The 17,391-nt window shown below is 40.9% G+C and overlaps 1 protein-coding gene across 3 annotated transcripts in view; it reads left to right on the top strand.

Annotated features, from left to right (window-relative positions):
* Window positions 1–17,391, top strand: part of arhgap29a (Rho GTPase activating protein 29a) — a 35,408-nt gene that overhangs the window by 5,550 nt on the left and 12,467 nt on the right. For 2 of the 3 annotated variants that reach the window (XM_044339604.1, XM_044339603.1), the window contains exons 3-8: window positions 11,563–11,706; window positions 14,671–14,767; window positions 14,893–14,965; window positions 15,379–15,439; window positions 15,925–16,071; window positions 17,281–17,345. In XM_044339604.1, coding sequence (XP_044195539.1) covers window positions 11,563–11,706; window positions 14,671–14,767; window positions 14,893–14,965; window positions 15,379–15,439; window positions 15,925–16,071; window positions 17,281–17,345 — 587 coding nt within the window. Of the gene's footprint in view, window positions 1–11,562; window positions 11,707–13,072; window positions 13,769–14,670; window positions 14,768–14,892; window positions 14,966–15,378; window positions 15,440–15,924; window positions 16,072–17,280; window positions 17,346–17,391 lie in introns of those variants that run through there. The other variant, XM_044339605.1, reaches the window with a different exon arrangement.

Here is a 17,391-nt window from a genome sequence, read left to right as displayed (position 1 = left end):
TTGTGTGTGTTTAATGTTAATTTTCAATGCAGCACATGAATGCCAAACTTCAGGTCCATTACAGCTCACTGACAAAGCGCCTCTAGGCCATCCTGCCAGTGAAACCTCACCAATTCTCAAATATTGCGCAATCCCAGACATTCATTCTAGCAGGCATTGCTGTGTATTTAGAATACATCAAAGCAAGGTTTTGTCACACTCCATCATCATTAGTCACTGTTTTAATTTGCCAGTGTTGATGTATGACTCGTATGACTTCCCTCCTTATGTCAGCCCTATATTTTGCTCTGAGTCATAAGCATTGAGTCATAAGTGTCCTCAGTTAATCAGTATAGGTTTTGGAGGCTCTCTTCTCGCTGTGAATGTGTGGTTCTGGGTTTTAATGATTAACAGGTACCTCCTAAAAATGTTCCGCAGGTGTTGAGTAATGTACAGTAAGATACTATACTGCACCTGACCACTCGGTGACTAACAATATTGTGGCAGAGAGCCAATAATGTTCTTGGAGTTTATATTAGTAGAATGTTTGCATTGCATGTTAAAGTCTTTTAGCTCAATTTTTGCACATTTAGTTGAAACATGCTGTAAAGATGTCTTTTTCTCTTTTTATTTTGGAAGCCTCGTAAGTGTTCTGCCATGATGCTAAATCTTTGTGGGAAAGTCGTGCTGGGAAATGCTATTTTAGTGATTTTGTATTCTAAATCACCCCTTGTGAAATACCAGCCTAAAATTAGCCCTACTTGGGCTTTTCACTGACCATTCCAGACTTTCTTAATGGCTGTAACTGCGCTCTGTTTAGACAGTCTATCCCACTGGGTCTGGGATCTGCTTTAAAGCACTGCAAGCTTCTTCTTGCCTCCAAAAAGGTCCTTTTATGGGTCTTTCACTGTTTCCTTATTTAAAGCCACTGTAAATTATCCCAAGCATAAGACAACCAGCCTTCATTACGTTAAAGTTGTCTCTCTTGAAGATCAAGTTACATTCATGCTTTGGGACTCCCTAAATTTAATTTTCCACAGTTCTTGATTTAATCAAAATGTACACTTATCTTGCTACTTAAGCTGCCTAGCAGGATTTATTACATTACCTTAATTGATTTGGGTGATCCTTGTTGAAAAGCACAGCTATTGTTTTAGCATTAACATCAGTTCATGCAGTGCTAGAGTTAGATCTTTGGATTGTTACCCCCTGGGATTAAAGTGCAGAGTTTTGTGACATATGGCATGTCCATTTATCCCCCCCTGTCTTAGGAAACGCAACATGAAATGATGTACAGAGCACCATGGGCTGAAAATCTATCTTCTGGCAATGTGCAATGCGTGCAACCATGGCACGCTGTATACAGGTGGCAAAGCCATGCTAACTTATCAAGTTTAATAGCCCGACAGCACTTGAAGATTTGTAAGTTGTTTTCAAGTTGGAACCCAAGGGAGCTCCCTCTCTGTGTGTCTCTCTCCTTCCTACCCTCTGGAAAGATTTATGGTTATGGGCACTGTTTTTGCTGGGGCAGCTTTGTTCCAGGAGGCTGTCAGTGTCTGCCACACACTTCGATAAACCTCCAGGATTCCCACACTACACATGAGACGCTAAGGACTGTGGACTTTGCTGAAGGGCTGTACTTTAGAAACTCAGTATTGGAGCCTTCTCTGTTTATATTCAGAAGAAAAAGGCTATACAATTATGTCAGAAGAACATTGGTAGTTGCAAACTACCAGATTTTGAGGTTCCAGTGTTTTAAGAACATATCGAGTTACAGTTGATATCTGTTCCTGTCTGTTCTCAGACATGGCAGACAGAAGTACTAATCAAGCTGTTGATATATTTTCTGGTGGCTTGAGCTTTGATACAGCCTCTGCTTGCCAGAACAGAAGACCATATATGAGCAACATGGCTTTTTTTGCTCTGTTATTGGCTATCCACAGTTGAAGCTCTGTCCAACAGAAAAAGTAATAGGGATATTGAAGATAGTGGTGTGTTGTCCAAACATTTATTCTCTTATAACTGCGAAAGTGGGAACTCTGGATCTTATACCAATATCATATTGTGATCTTACCCATATTACTCAGAATAGAGATGGCAGATTAAACCAACACCAATTTGATTGTGTGAACAGAAGACTTCCCCTCATCCTTCTTGGATTAAAGCTTTGAAATAAAGGCAGGTTTATCCTCTGAATAAGCTTAAGTAACCCCTGAATCTGTAGCTTCTATCCCTGCATTGGATTAAAGTAATCTAGAATTAGGCAAGGCAGCATTCATTTGACATCCTGCACTTTTAAACATGTGTGATGCAAGCAATTCATCCATAAATGCAGTTACTTGATTTGCAGATTTTTATGCAATTTCCTTAATTGATTTTTTTGACCATGTTTGTAATTAATAATGTCATCAAGGGCTCATAAAACCCTTTTTTTTCTGGTTGAAAGCTTGACTGGAAAATTGTCATGGATGACAACACAAGTTAATTAGGTATTGTGCAGTATATGAATCATAAATTTGAAAGCTGGAGATCAAAATTGTTGCTCTTCCTCTTGTTCTGCTTGCTGTGAATAAACAGCTGGCAATCAAAAGATTATTATATTTTGTATATAGATTTTGTGGAAGATACAGGTTTTTCTGGACAACATCAAATATGACATAAACATGCATAGCTCTTATAACAAAGCCAAACCCATTCTTGTTTGTTTTTGCAAATCCCTATATAACAGGAAACAAAATAACATTGACTGAACTGATCTCTTGCCCCAACTTTGTGTTTTTGCATATCTAGTGAGTTAGAGCATATATAATGAATGATAAGTTCTCTGTAACTCGTTATTGTATTATGAGTCAACTTTGTGAAGATTTGTGAAGAAGTTGTGAAGAAGAGTCAGCCATAGTGAACTGGTTAGGTGCTGCAGGTGACAGGTGCTTATTTCAGTTCCAACATGTCATCAAGGTAAGTAATGGCTTTTACCATGCTGTTCTTATACTGAAAACAACTTGGACACAACACAGGCTGTGATGGTAGTTACTCATGGTATGGTGCAGATATCCCAGCATCTCTATTAACAAGTCTTGACTGAGACATTGACAAATAGGTTATAAATCCTCACTAATTCTGTAATTGTCAATTTCTTGTCTGCATCATTTGTTTTTGTAATTCACCGTGTATCAGGGGCTATACCCAACATAATTGGCCTTGTTTTTCTGCCATAGCCAACCTTAGGGCATGCTCGCATGTGACTGGGTCAGCCCCATGCTGCGTACAGCTCATAACTTGTTAAAGGCCAATGAAGCTGATGGGAGAGAGAAGGATAACCAGCCGTTGTCTTTGTGTGCAACATTCAGTATGTCTAGGAACTCAGTTGCTGTGCTCAGTGAAAAGAACAGAGGCCCTGTTTGATGTGTAGGTAAACAGACTGAGCGTGAAGCATAGCCAGGACCAATTGGGTTCTGTCCTGTCTTGTGAGACTCAAATTAGGTCCCATTGGGGTGTAGAAGGGCAAAAGAAGAAAGTAAAGCTATTGAGGTGTGATTGAACTCGCCAAAGCTTACAGCACACAAGCAACAATACCTGCATCTCTCTCTTGAATCTGCTTCTCCAAACTGAGAGTGCCCTCCGAGAATAAATACTGTCTTTTCATCTCACCTATTGTTGAGACTGGATTCAGGAGTCTCTAAATGTGCATATTTCATAACAAGCAATGAATAGACTTGGGGCCCAGTTATGCAGGAGGCCCCTTGGCTTTAAAGTGTGTAGTACCTTTGTCAAGACTGGCAGGTGTAGATCAGCATTGCCTCCACAGCCCTGAATACCTTCACCCCCATGCAAAGCCTGTGTCTGCTCAAGCTGTTAATTGTAACCATGGTAGGAAACAAAACAGTGCCTTGTGCTCACAGAGCACCCTTGTTTTTTTTCTTTTAACGCTTGAGATGTTTTTCTTTACCTCCCAACTGAACATATTCTTAAAATACTAGGTATATTTGCCTGCAATTCCCTTTTTTATTATCAGTAATAATCATATGTAAAATTACAGTTGTATACATAAAGAATGCATTTCCCTTAAACCCTTTGATGTTACCCAGAGTTCACAGACACTTGGAATTAGAAAAAGGTTTTATTTAGTACATTTTACTTAATTAAATGCCTTGACAGTAATGAGAGTAACTGTGTTTTGAAGGTCTCTGCAAGCCTCCTGCACAAAGCCCATTCTCTCAGGATTAGGATGCAAGTAAAGCTAAACAGTGTCCTCTTGTTCTCAAAGCTGAGTTTGCCCCCAAAACTTAGCCCCTCACCTCCTAGTTCTGCCCCTTGACAGGTGTACTAAAGGGGCCCATCTTCGCACTTGTTGGACAGATCTCCCAGGTCTCTGGCCTGCTGATGTTCCTTTGCCAACAATACACAATTTGGGGAGCAACTGTAGTCTCTTCAGGATAATGCCTGACCAGCTTGGCTGCCAGCTAGAGGTTGCACGGTGGGGGGATTTGCAGTTTCTCTTAAAGAAAGCATAGTTGGAATGCCAGCCTTCAGAGCTTTGCATCAACAGTAGGCGGTGGTGGTGGTGATGTGGGGGGATATTTAGAGAGAAAGGTTGCCTCTTTCCTCACTGTGACAGACAGCTCCAAAGAGAAATGAAAAAAGGGGAAAAACAAATTCTTCACTCCACACTGGGCATCTCATTTATATGCTAAGAACTAAAGAGAGAAATATCCAAGGGTAAACATGTCTGTTGACTGGAACGAGATCTTGGAACATTTTACCAGTTCATAGTTTAATTGTCAATATCTCATTGGATTTTTATTACCGGAGTTTGCAATATGTGGTTATATCTTGTGATCTATTAGTCTATCCTAATGTCAGGCATTTCCTGTCTACAGTCTTCATTGAGCATAATTTTTCATTCTCTTTTGGTATCCTGAGCTAACAGCTAACAAGCTTGACAAAAGCAGTAGCCTGCAGAGTGGAAACATAAAAGCCCCCCACTTGGGTGGAAGGTGCTGTGTGTCTAGCCTAGGGCTCTTTTTTAAATGCTAGTTCTTTGTGCATGCAGTCATGAGAAAAAGAGCTTCAAAGGTGAAGCAACAGGGAATGCCTCACTATAAGCGTAGAAGTCCACGAAGGCAAAGTTACCCTGCCTTTTACCAGCTGCATGTAATCTGCTAATCCGTAGAGTGGGCCGCTGGTGGTCTGTCGACAGAGGTGGACCAGGGCCACTGGCCACAGGAAGTATGTTAGGGAGGGGGATATCAAGGGATGTATGGGCCACCCATTGCAGTGACCCTGCCCAAGTGTTAAAGGTTAAGTGGACTCATTTTGCAAGACCCCCTTATAGTTGGGCAAATAGTTCAAATTTGGATTGAAATGATAGGGCATTTTTAGCTTTTGGCATGAATACCCCTTTAAAGATACGACACTGGTGAGAGTGAATTGTGAAAGAATGTGGCATTTCACCCCAGCCAATTAAAGAAGAATCCATTTGAACAAATCAGAGGTTATTGAGTCACACAGTGATTGATTATTAGGCCCACATTTAGTTGCTTTATCTTTTGAGAAGGGGGTGAGTCTCAAAGGATCTCCTTGAAACCTAGCAATACCATAGCCTTTTGATGAATGCACAGTTTCATTGAAACAACTGCCACAACAGAGTCCTAGTTGGTTATTTAGCGGGTGAGTAGCTGGAATGTCCAGCTGTGGTCTGACTCAATAGGACACTTTGAGAGGTTTTGATTGACATTAGTCATGGCTAGCCTGTCCAACATCCTATTTAGCCCCCTTTGCCATGAGCTGCTTCCATTTGATCGGACCTCTGCAGACCCAGTTGTGACATGTTTAGTGATTTCACACTTGCTTTGTGGCAATAAGCACCCCTCCGTTCTCTCAAATGTTGTGAAGCATAAATAATACATTGCTCCCATGATTTGCAATGCATGACTGAGCATAGCTAGGGTCACAGCGAAAGGAATGTTGCCAAGTCATATTGTGTCAGGCCCTAGTGGAAGTTTTGTGCTTCAAAAAGTCATGCCATTGATGCTAAGTCCCAAAAGTGAGAGTTCCCTTATGCTACACGTCAAGAAAAAGCATCAAATCAAATGTTAAGTATCACAAACCTTTTCACATAAATTGACCTTTGCATCTTAAATATATTGACTCTCCACAAACACCTACCCCCTTCTTTATTTTGTTCTTACCTTGAGTGCAACCAAACTGAAACAACTATTAAACTATTATACTTAATGCAAAAAAACCCCAGTTGCACGTACAAGTTTTAAATGTAGATAAACATAAATTCTCTTTGGTTAGGAGGAGAGTCTGAACATTCCTTGTCTGTCCCTGATAACATTTGCCTTGCACAACTTTTGGGTATTGCACGTATTACAAGACGAAATAGAACAAGCTCTCACTGAATCTGTTCGAACATGTTTTGGATGACATCAATGAATGCAACACTATTTTGCTGTGTGTTATGGCAGGTTACAGGACCTGTAACCTGCCATAACACACCTGTAACTGGAAGGTTACAGGTACGCTAATAGCCAAACTTGACCATGGCATCAACCCTGCAGGTTAACATTAGACTTGAGTAGGGACTTGGTGGGGTGGGGTACCATGGAAATAATTTCTCCTAAACGCAAAATAGTGATCTGGGGCTAAGGGGTGTAGGAGAACATCACAAATTGAGGAATACTTATTCATAACAGCAAGACAATATTATGACTGCAGGTGTCATGCCCACCATGATTTGCCTCCCAACATACAGCGTGGAGAGTAAGCAATTCAATATTAAATCAACAGTAGTGATGATCTTTCTATATTAGGTCCTTGGGGGCAAAATATTGTCAAATGGGAGTCCATGGCCTTATGTTTTTGTAGGTACGTGACATGAGAGGCAGAATGTTTTGGTATTGAGGTGTCATCTCGATGGTGAATGATCCAACAATGTTTTCATTATGGATCCCCCTCCACCCCTCGCTCCTGCAACTCCCGTCCCCGCTCCCAAACAAGAGGCTGGAATGTTGGGTTTCCATGACGCTAATGAAGTAAAAACCTGGCAATGTGTTGCTGGCAGCCTGTGAGCAGCTCCTGATCCGCGGCCTCCTTCTCATCAGGATCAGAGTCTGATCCCCCTGTAGCCTTCATTCACCAGGGCTTATTATGCCCAGGAATGTCTCTCACTCTCTCCTTCTCTCATAACCCCCGCTGAAGCAGAGATGTGGGGTGCAGGGGTAAATTTGGGACAAATCCCAAGGGAGAGTACTACCCCAAATAACACACAACCCCCTTCCTCTTTTTTTCTTCCTCCCATACCCACCAAAACTCCTCCCCTATCACTCCTTACAATCCTCCCACCCCTAACCATCACACATGGACAAAGACACACACAAATACTCCAATCCTTCTCTCCTGTGAAAAGTGAAAAGCTGCCGTTGTGATTTATTGTTCCATAAATGCTTCATGTGGCAGGCCCATGAGGCGACCTGTCCCACTGTTTGCTAGCGGCCCCAGGGACAATAGTGAGTTATCGGCACTCAAACAAGTCCTCACTCAAAATTCTGTGGTCTTCCCTGGGGAAAACAGAATGATCTTCCCAGCAGCTTGTTTGTTTTTTTCCTTGAACAAATATTTGCAAGTTGAAACATCTTCTTCTTCTGTCGTTGCAACTTTTTTTCCACAGAATTTTCCTCTCCAGACTTTCCTTCCCGTCTTAAAAATGACAATCTGAAACAAAATGTACTAGTCTGATGTTCCTTTACCAGGCCCTCCCCGGTGGGAACGAGTCCTCTTCTCTTGTCTCGCCCAGAATGGCAGTTGTGGGGTTAAATAATCAGTCTCTGTACATTATCCTGCGTCCTGCTGGGCTGGTGGACGCAACTATAATGTCTTGCTAATTAGCCTCCATTTAGGATGGTCCAATAGGCCACACAACTGCCATTGAAGATTGAAGCCCATGGAGCTTTGCAAAGGAAGACCCTCTGTCTCATGGGCATTCATGGTTTAGGATAGTCCATAATAAACCTCTAGCTTGCCCAAGCTTGATGCCTCTAGGACTCGGGATTCAGTTACCCGGTCATTGAATGGGGTGTATAGCCTGTGTGGGGATGATTTAGGCCATTGTGTGTATTTTGTCATTCAGAGGATAATGTCCATAAATGGGATCTAAACTGACCAAGACCAATTAAGGGCTTAAGGGTTGAAGCAGCTTGTTGTGAACTGTGACCCTTATCAAATCATTGTGGGTTGGGGTCCCCATGTAAGGTTGTGAGAGATAAGGTCTTTGGGAAGACAGTTCTGTTAACTGTAAAGCAAAAATGAATGAAAATTGTTTTTTACATTTTACTAGAGATTTTTTCTAATGTTTTTTAATGTATTTATTTTTTATTTATTTTTTGCATTAACTCCAAAATCTTTTTTTTTAAAGCAGACTTCCATTCAAGAATCTACTTGTTTATATAGAGCCAGTAGAAAGGGGGAAAAACTATTCAAAGGTTTGTGAAGGGAATTGAATACAAGAGTACTGTAAGATGTCATACCACCACAAAATCACTTAGCACCATTTCTTTCTTTTACTCATTTTAGTAATTTTTCAAAATGACAAATAATCCAGGCTCCCAACAAAGCAAATGACTTTCACTGCACGTCGGTGTGCATTAATTGTATGGGAGTATTAAGTCTCAGTTTGATGTGTAGTTGTGCCAGAAGCACACCACTGGCCCTTTTCCTGCCTCGTGGGGAGTTGGGCAGCTAAAACAAAAGGAGAAGAGGCTGTTGTCATCAAAAACCACCAGGTTTTCTGTGCAGTAAGGAGCTGTGCGTGACATCTGATGAAGATGGATGAAAATGGTTGCTATGGAGAGGGATAAGACTCTCCAGGTCCTGTGGAGAAGCTTTTGGCCAGCTAGAAGCAACAGGGCATGTTGGCATGGAGTAGTTAATGTTGTCGTGGAACAGTCTTGGATTTCTGCTTGTCTTATGTAATAATGTTGGCAACAGTATAAGTAGCTCACTTTGTGTTTTTACACAATCGGTTTGCTGAGTTTATTTGCTCATGTCCTATTGGATATTTTGGAAGTAATTGTTCACTTGAAATCACCTCTTGACCTCCTTGCAGTGTTATTTTCCAGTCCTTCCCAATCACCACAGGTCTTTTGGTGTATGTTAAGTGGCCATTTGTTGACTGTGCTGATTGGCTGAATTGAAGTTGTCAGTAAAGTGACATTATATATGGTCCTTTTGGCACATTATGACTGTCATTTCTCATTTATTGAGGGTTAAAACAGGAGCTGCCAGAGTCCTATAAGAAAGACATACAGAAACATACAGAGAACACAAGTGTGCTCCTCCCTAGCATGTTTTGTCTTCTTTGTCTTATTTTCAATGCTTCTTACTGGTTGTTTGGTTTTTGTTGTGATGTTGTGACCTGTTAGTCCATGTGAACTTGTCACCTACTAGTCAGTTGGCTGGATTTCCGGGTCAGGCCTCAGCTAGCATTGTCATGGCGGCCATACAGACCCAGCATTATTAGCCCCGCTGGCGGCACTATTTGTCCCACTCCAAAAAAGAGGGCTAACGAATAAAAGAAAAAATGGGAGACAGCTAAAGTCTTTCTGATCCCCCTCTCCATGAAGGGGTAATCCAGGGGTGATCGTCAGCACAAAATGTGGCTTTGACGGCCCCAATCCATTCTGTGTGTGTTTGGGTGTGTGTGTATTTGTTTTTTTATTTTACTGGGAAGTTGTAAGGAGATCTGACGAAGAGACAAGCATTAAAATTAAGTCATTTATACACGTGAGCGAGATGATCACGTTGCAAACATGGTTGCAAACATGACAAGCAATCAACCTGCCAAACCGCCTCCTTTGTTATTTAGTATGATTACAGCCTAGGACTGGAGCATATATTGGTTACAATGCCAATTATGTGTGTGTGTGTGTGTGTGTGTGTGTTTTGTATTTGTGTGAGAGAGGGGAGAAGGGACAGAATTATGTCTCCCTCTGCCTCCCAGTTTCTCCCTTATATCAGTCATTTTTGGGAAAGCCACCCACTCTAGCTGAGTCAAAACTGTCACTCTATCCTGTAGTGCTCAGTACATTTCCAATAAGTAGTAAAACACCTTAACCTGAGTTCATGTACTTATTTACAGTTTCTTATTCGTGAACTCATTCCTCAACCATGTCAAGAGCTCATAATTAAGATTACTTGATAGCAAAGTGCTTTTTTTAATCTTTGTAAATGGTGGTGACTCGCTTTTAGTGAAGTCACATCTCGTACACAGGGCCAAACACCTTAGAAACCAGGTTCTCTTTGGTTAACTGACTAGTTAACAGCTAATTGCAAAAAGGGCGCAGTGGGTCATGTTTATTTATGCACTTGGCTGTCAGGTTAGCATCATTTTAGTTCCCTATGTAGGTTTGCTAAGTTGTGTGCAAACCCTCTGTCATCTCTGCTTTACAGTCCAGTTGCCTAGACAGACCATTGACTGCTTTAGTGTTGACCAGAACTGCTGTGAATCGATGGCAGTACTCTGACATGACTGCCATGGTCACCCTTTAGACCAACAAAGCTGGAATGTCATGTAGTAATCCTGTTACCAATGAGGTTGCGCCAGTCATTTTGAAGCAGGGGGATTTTTAAATAGCTGGGTTCTAGGTCTAATCTGCTCAGGATTTACAGCACATGATAAATCGTTAACAAGCCTCAGTCTGGAAATGCAGCAAGTTCCATAATCAGAGCATTTTTTCAGACTGCAGACACAATTCACACCATGGTAGCACATTACGAACTTGTCATTTTCTAGCCTCTACATAGTTTTTTTTAATAGCAACATGGCTAGTTTGCACCATGACTTGTCATCATTGTGACAGAGGAACACTGGAATGACACCGATCTCTTATCATCTTATTGGTCAAAGGTTAACAAGGCTAATGCATAATGTAAAGGCTGTGAATGAGATCTCACTGCTTGATGTGAAAATGAAGGGTGAGATACAGTATTTAATAGTATACAGTTGAAAATACTGCAGACAGTATTTTCCTATCCAGTAGTCACTTGGTTTACAGGATGTTTGATGTTTTTACAGCCTTTACCAATACTGTAATGTTAAATGGTTGACTGGTAAAAAAAAAAAACTGAAATGGTAAAAAAAACTTTCCAAAATCCCAATATAACATTATGATTTAAGTAAATTAATACATTTTAAAAAATGGTTTAATTGCCTTTTCTAAAAGTTGTTTGTCATATTGCAAGTCTAAACCATAAACCACATCCATAATTAGTGATATTGAGGGACGTGGCCTAATTATTAATAACTCAAAACCATGAGGCTCCACTAAAACTATCTAATATCACATTGTGAAGGAGGCTACCTGCAGTATATATATGTAGTTCATACACCTAACCAAGAGACTCCTACTATGCAATCTAGGCACACCATGCTTATTGCAAAGTAGATTCAATGTATTGCTTAGTATACTGACAGTAAACTAAGCAAGTGACAAGTAAAATCAAGGAATCAAAGCATCATGAGGGAAGTTTAGTATACATTATAGTATTTGTCACAATAAAAGTGTCGTTTTAACTTTGCAGAACACCAGGACTGCCTCCATCAGGCGGTCCACGAGCGTCTTGGGGAGCTGCTGCGTGTCCTGAAGGCCATCATCAACAAACACCAGAGCCTCAACTCAGTGGACATCCTCAGTACAGCTGGAACTGTCATTGCCACGGTCAAAGGTGAGTTGTGATGACCAACACATACACACACATAACTCACAGCTTTCCTGTAAAACACCAGCCACTCCTCCACTCTTCCTTTGGTCTGTTTTCTGTCTCTGCTTATCTAATCCCCCCTTCTCCCTTGGCAATCTTCTCTCCTGGATGCTCACTATTACTATGTCCTTTCTCTCACACTGTCTTTCCAAGTCTTAAAAACAGTTGAAAGAACTTCCCAGGGAATGTTTCTGAGGAGTTTTCTTATAGCTTCAAAGCAATGCAGCTCTTCAGAAGTCATTCATGTGCTTAGAATGCAACAGCGTGTGTTTCAAACCCCATACAGAGAGTAAGAAAATAATATTTGGGAGTCAGATACCTGATTCAAGAGGCAGGGAGAAGCGGGGTATCCTTTGTGCTTTGTCTGCCAGTCCAGAGGGAACTAGACTGAGGAATCCTATTCAATCTCCTATTCTCTGAGATTATGATCTGGCATGCAGGTCAATTCTTAACTTGGCCACCACACAAGAATCCCCTGAGTATACCTTGTCTCAATTTGCATTGCAAAGGGGGGCATAGCTTTTTGAAAAGCCTTCACTTAGTAAGGAATGGTGACATGGTGGACCGAACAAAGCCTGAAGTTGCTCTACATATGAATGTAGCTTACCTTCACTGAAATATTTGGAATGAGTCCACACACACTTGGGTGTGTGCATGCATGTGTGCCATAAACAATTATTAGGTGCATACAAGTTCTGTCTTTCATGCAGTTACTTGACTATTTGTGTGGTATTCAAACATGTTAATGCACAACAGAGACAGCCAGAGAAGGATGTTTTTCAATAAGGAAGCCTTGACAGCTCAATAGTTGTTCTATAGAAGCCTTTTAATTCAGGCTATTAATGCAATTGCATTGATGGATGGAACACTTCTTTAGAATCTCTTATTAATAGTGACTGATTTAAGTACACCAGTGTTGCCTGTGATGAATAGCAATGTAAGAGGTTTAGTATTTATTGTAGTCTTTTCATAAATATGTGCAGGGCAGCATGCTATAACTGCTTTTCTGCCACTAGGTGGCCAGAATTGCTCACATGTTGACCCCCTCACAGTAACAAGGTGATAACAGCTGTACACTTATACCAATATTTTTCACGACCAAAGCACAAAGCTGTTGAGGTTACACATTATAAAGATGTTAATTCCTCTTATGCTAATATTTATGGAGGTGTGTCATTTGACCAGTAGGTTGATTTGTTCTGAATTTTCCTGTTTGAAAAAAGACTAAAACTGTACTGTATGACTGTAAAGATGAGTGAATTTTATATTTTCCAGTGGAGTTTGTATTGTATCTTTACTTCATCACACATGTACAAGTGTTTAAATGAAATAGTTGCTCATAGCGTTTTGTCACTTCTTCCATCTACCATATGTGATGCTGAATATCCACTCGCATGCCTTGCTATGCCTTTGTATTAGTCTTTATTTGAAGAAAAGTTCCTCCCATCCCTGAATTCTGCGTAGGACTTTGCAGCTGATGAGGGTTTCGAGAGTGTTGTGCTTTTCCAGTGAAACAATACCATTTTTCCCCGATGATGTAACTTCCACGTTTGGACCACTGGTTGGGGCCTGAGCGAGCACTGGCATTGTATTCCAGCAAGCCTCAGGATGTCCTGTTGGGGGTAGGGGTTGGACAGAAGAGGAGGAGATGTAACAGCACAAGAGAGTGGCGTGCTTTGAATGGTAGTAGCTAGCTGTTCTGGGCTGACAGAGGCTCCCGGGGCCCCATGGACATTGGGCCACGTCAAAATCCTTTTTTTTTTTTTTTCAACATTCTGGCAGAACCTTAAAATTTCCTCTGTCTGAGTCGGGGAAGACAATTTTTGCGATGGATTTATTTCTTTTTCAATTGCTCCTTTTGCTGGATAGAAGAACATATTACTGGACCCCCTAAAGAAACGTAACTTGTCCTGTGGCAAGTTTAAGGTGTTTGGACAGAAAAATCGTGTCTCAATCCCCCACCAAAGTAGTGGTTACAAGTCATTCTATTGGACAGGAGAAATGCTGAAGAAAAGCTTGTTTTGAGGTGGGTAATTTTCCCATATGGAGAACTCTTTCCAAAAAACCTGGATTCAGTAGCTACTTAGGAAGCATTTTAGTATTTGGTAGCCATTGGTAGATGGTTGCTTTTAAACTTTCCAGGGCCTGGCTTTGGTTAAGCCACAACTGTAATCTGTAACGTTTTGGGGCTCATTCCCACTTGTTTTTCATCCATAAATGTCACTGGATAAAGCTCGAAGAAAAGAAAACAAGTGAAGACAGTAGGTTTTCTATTTAAAATGTCTTCTTAGCTTGAGTCTTTGAACTCTAGAAATTGCCATTGTTCCAGTGGAAAGGAAAGACTGAGGAAATCATGGAGGCAGCAGAATGGTCTGTGACATCACTGATTTATTGCTTGGTGTTTGGTCTTATTTTCTGAGCATCTCTTTCCTAGTTTATTTTCTCTCTGCTCAGTCAGGACAGGAAGTTTATTGTGAAGACTGATTACAGCTGTATTTACACTGGTGTTTTTTCCCCTATTCTGTCCTCAATCATCACTGTGTTTAGACTTACAGCAGGAAACTACTGCCTTTCCAGATTACAGCCAAATATATACACCGCTTGCTTATCTTTTCTGATTTAAGGTACAAAGTTGTTTTTGGATGCCTCTGAGGGACTTAACTACCCTGTTTCCATTTTAAACTAGTTGAATCTTGTTGGATATGAAGTGAACTGTTCCCAAGCTCTCATGGGATTTGAGGAGTACTGCATGACTCAAAAGAAATTTTCAGTGGCTCCATACATCATGCAGAGGATGATGAATCATACAATGGAATTCCTGCCTTTAACACAGTAGGATCAGTGGTGCCAGTGCAGGATATCTTCAGTATGCAGGGTTTAGGTTTGCTACCAAAACTTGACTCAACTTGACTCATAACCATTTGACAGGAGTGAACTTTAAGGAGGTGAACGAAGAGAACAAACAGAAGCTTTTTGGGGAGATCTACACTGCTATTGACACATTGGCGTTCACGTTTGGCAATGTGTAAGTATGATGACTTGAGTTATCTAAATTGTTTTAAATAAACCTCTGCACATGTTCTCTCTTCTCTGATCAGTTTCACTCTTTCTCAACCCAGTTGGTTGTTTTTTGTTTCTCTTTTACTTCAGAGTGTCTGACTTCCTTATGGGAGATGTAGAGAATGGATCAGTGTTGGGGCTCCCCCTAACTAAGAGAAGCAGGGTAAGACAAGTGCAATATATATATTCTGTTGCTCTATCAATCCCCCATGAATGAATGGTCTAATTTATTCAGCACAAGTGAGGTATCAAATTGGCAGTTGTTATACATACCTTTTACTGTTAGGTCATTCACTGTCACATGAACACCAGGATATGGCCTACTGCCCCTGAATTGTCAAGCAAAATATATGAGAAATTACCCAGCAGAGTTCAGAGCTCAGAGGGGTTAAGCAAGTGCTTTGCAGCTTGACGCACTTTCCCGAAATGGCCTCCGGTTTTATAACTGGTCTACAGAGGAAGTTGAGGTTCTGATAAGTCTTGTTTGAAGCATGTTAGCAGAGCGTACCGTGCCTTGAGTAGGAAATTCATCCTCCCTATTGTTGATTTTTTTTTTTTCATCTGTCTGTTTTTCAGTCTTTTGAGAACCTCTCAGTGGAATCTGGAGGATCCGGTCCCGAGAAAGATGATCCGCCAGGTAAGACAGATCTCTATAACACCACCAGAGCACAGCTACTGTGCTCTGGTGCTGCTCTGTGAAAGTGTGGGGAGAAACTAATCCTGGTAAATTTGTCGGAAACAAGCTTATTCATAAAGCTTAAACTGGGCTATTGTTGCTGCTTTATTGGTCTGGGTTATGAGGTTTGTTTGTGCTGGGTCAGAGCAGTGTTTGTGGGGTTATTTGGGGTAAGAGCACTGCTAGCTCTCAAATCTTGATGAACACTTATTAATCCATGCAGCAGTAGGTTTCCTGTCAGCATTACTTACCTTCAAATGGTATTAGCCCATATCAAGCTCACCCAAGGTCAATGTGGGCTTTTCATGCTGACTCACAATCACAGATGTTGCTTTACACATTTGTAGTATGTCCAGTAGTGGTGAGAGGTGTGTTGGATGTCATGGCGGTCATGGTTAAACCCATCTTTTACAACCTCCCTTGTGGGATTTCTGTGATTGTCACAGGGCCGTCTCCACCGGTTCGGGTTGAAGAGGTGGACAGGACGCTGCAGCGGCAGGACAGTGGGGTGGAGTCGGCGTTGCTCTATGCCAAGGCCTGGTCAAAGTACACCAAAGAGCTGCTGGCATGGGTGGAGAAGCGTCTCAATATGGGTGAGTTAGGGCAGAGTTAGGAGCCGTGGCGTGGAGTATTTCTGACATGTTGTGAGGCAGCAGTTAAGTAGCACCTGTCACACTGCTGTCATATGTTAACATCATGGACCCTGTATTTAACTTAAGCGCTTAACTACTTGAGTCATACTAAAGACTAGCTAGTCCTGTCAAGGTATCTTTAAAAGATGTTTTCATGTACATGACATGCAAATTGTGGGTCTTAAAAAGCAACGTCTTAAATACTACTTTAAAGTAATTCAAGGTTTTCTTTGTCATGATAAATTAAAATAATGATATTGATGATGGTGATATGATATTGACTGATACTTACTACTTACATACTACTTACTACTAATAAGCAGACTTCACATAAAAATACACCATGAAATCAGACTGGCAGCTGTCAGTTTTACTTTTTATTACATTATACCTACGCAAAGGCCCACTTTCAAGCTGATGTAGGATAAACCTACTAGAAGTATTGTTCATATTCATATTTCCTTCATAGTTTCAGTTTTCATTAGCTTTGTTTATTGGGAAATATTTCTCCAGCTTTTTTGGTTCATTTGGTCTTAAATATAGCTCAAGGCAGCACATTGTGGCTGAACATTTCTTGAATTAGTTTAAATCTTATGTCTTTGATAGCTATACTCTACACATTATGTCTTAGCTAGGGCACAAATGTGGGAAATAATTGGGCCAATTTCCTTAGACCTTTTATTTAGTCACCTGAGCCGGACTTAAAACAATACAGTCTTATTCAGGCTCAAGGTTGAGTATGCAGTGTGAGAACTTTTGTTCAGCACACTGGTTAATGAATGGTTTCGGTCTAATACTTAGTCACTCAGCCAGTCAACACAGTGACACAAAGCACTCAGTCAAGTTGTACAGTACATGTGTTCTCAGGTAAACAGACATCTTGTTTGTTTAACACATCCACTGTGGGTAATGCTTTATTTACTGATTGAATTTTATAGATTTGTCTCATGACTCAACACTGCATATAATTTAATCAGACAATGCTTAAATGGTTATCTGTTAGCCTTGTATTTAGGAAAGATATAACCGTTAATGTAACATTAAAGGTTCTTCAGCACAATGCAAATACTTCTACATAAAATACTGAAAATTTCCAGGCCTGTAAAGCCATAGAGCACTGTATGAACGTCTCTCTATATGTTGTTAATTGTATGTGTGGTCCATTTGCAGATATCGAGTGCGCAAAGAGTTACGCCAAAATGGCAGAATCTGCCAAGACGCTTGCAAGTCAACAGGTAGATTTTGTGCAGACAGTTGCAACTAATTTGATTTGCACTGTCA

The sequence above is a fragment of the Thunnus albacares genome, chromosome 21 (assembly GCF_914725855.1).
Source record: "Thunnus albacares chromosome 21, fThuAlb1.1, whole genome shotgun sequence".
Lineage (NCBI taxonomy): Eukaryota > Metazoa > Chordata > Actinopteri > Scombriformes > Scombridae > Thunnus > Thunnus albacares.
Note: the sequence above shows the minus strand (reverse complement) of the source record. Positions and strands in the feature narration are given on the sequence as shown.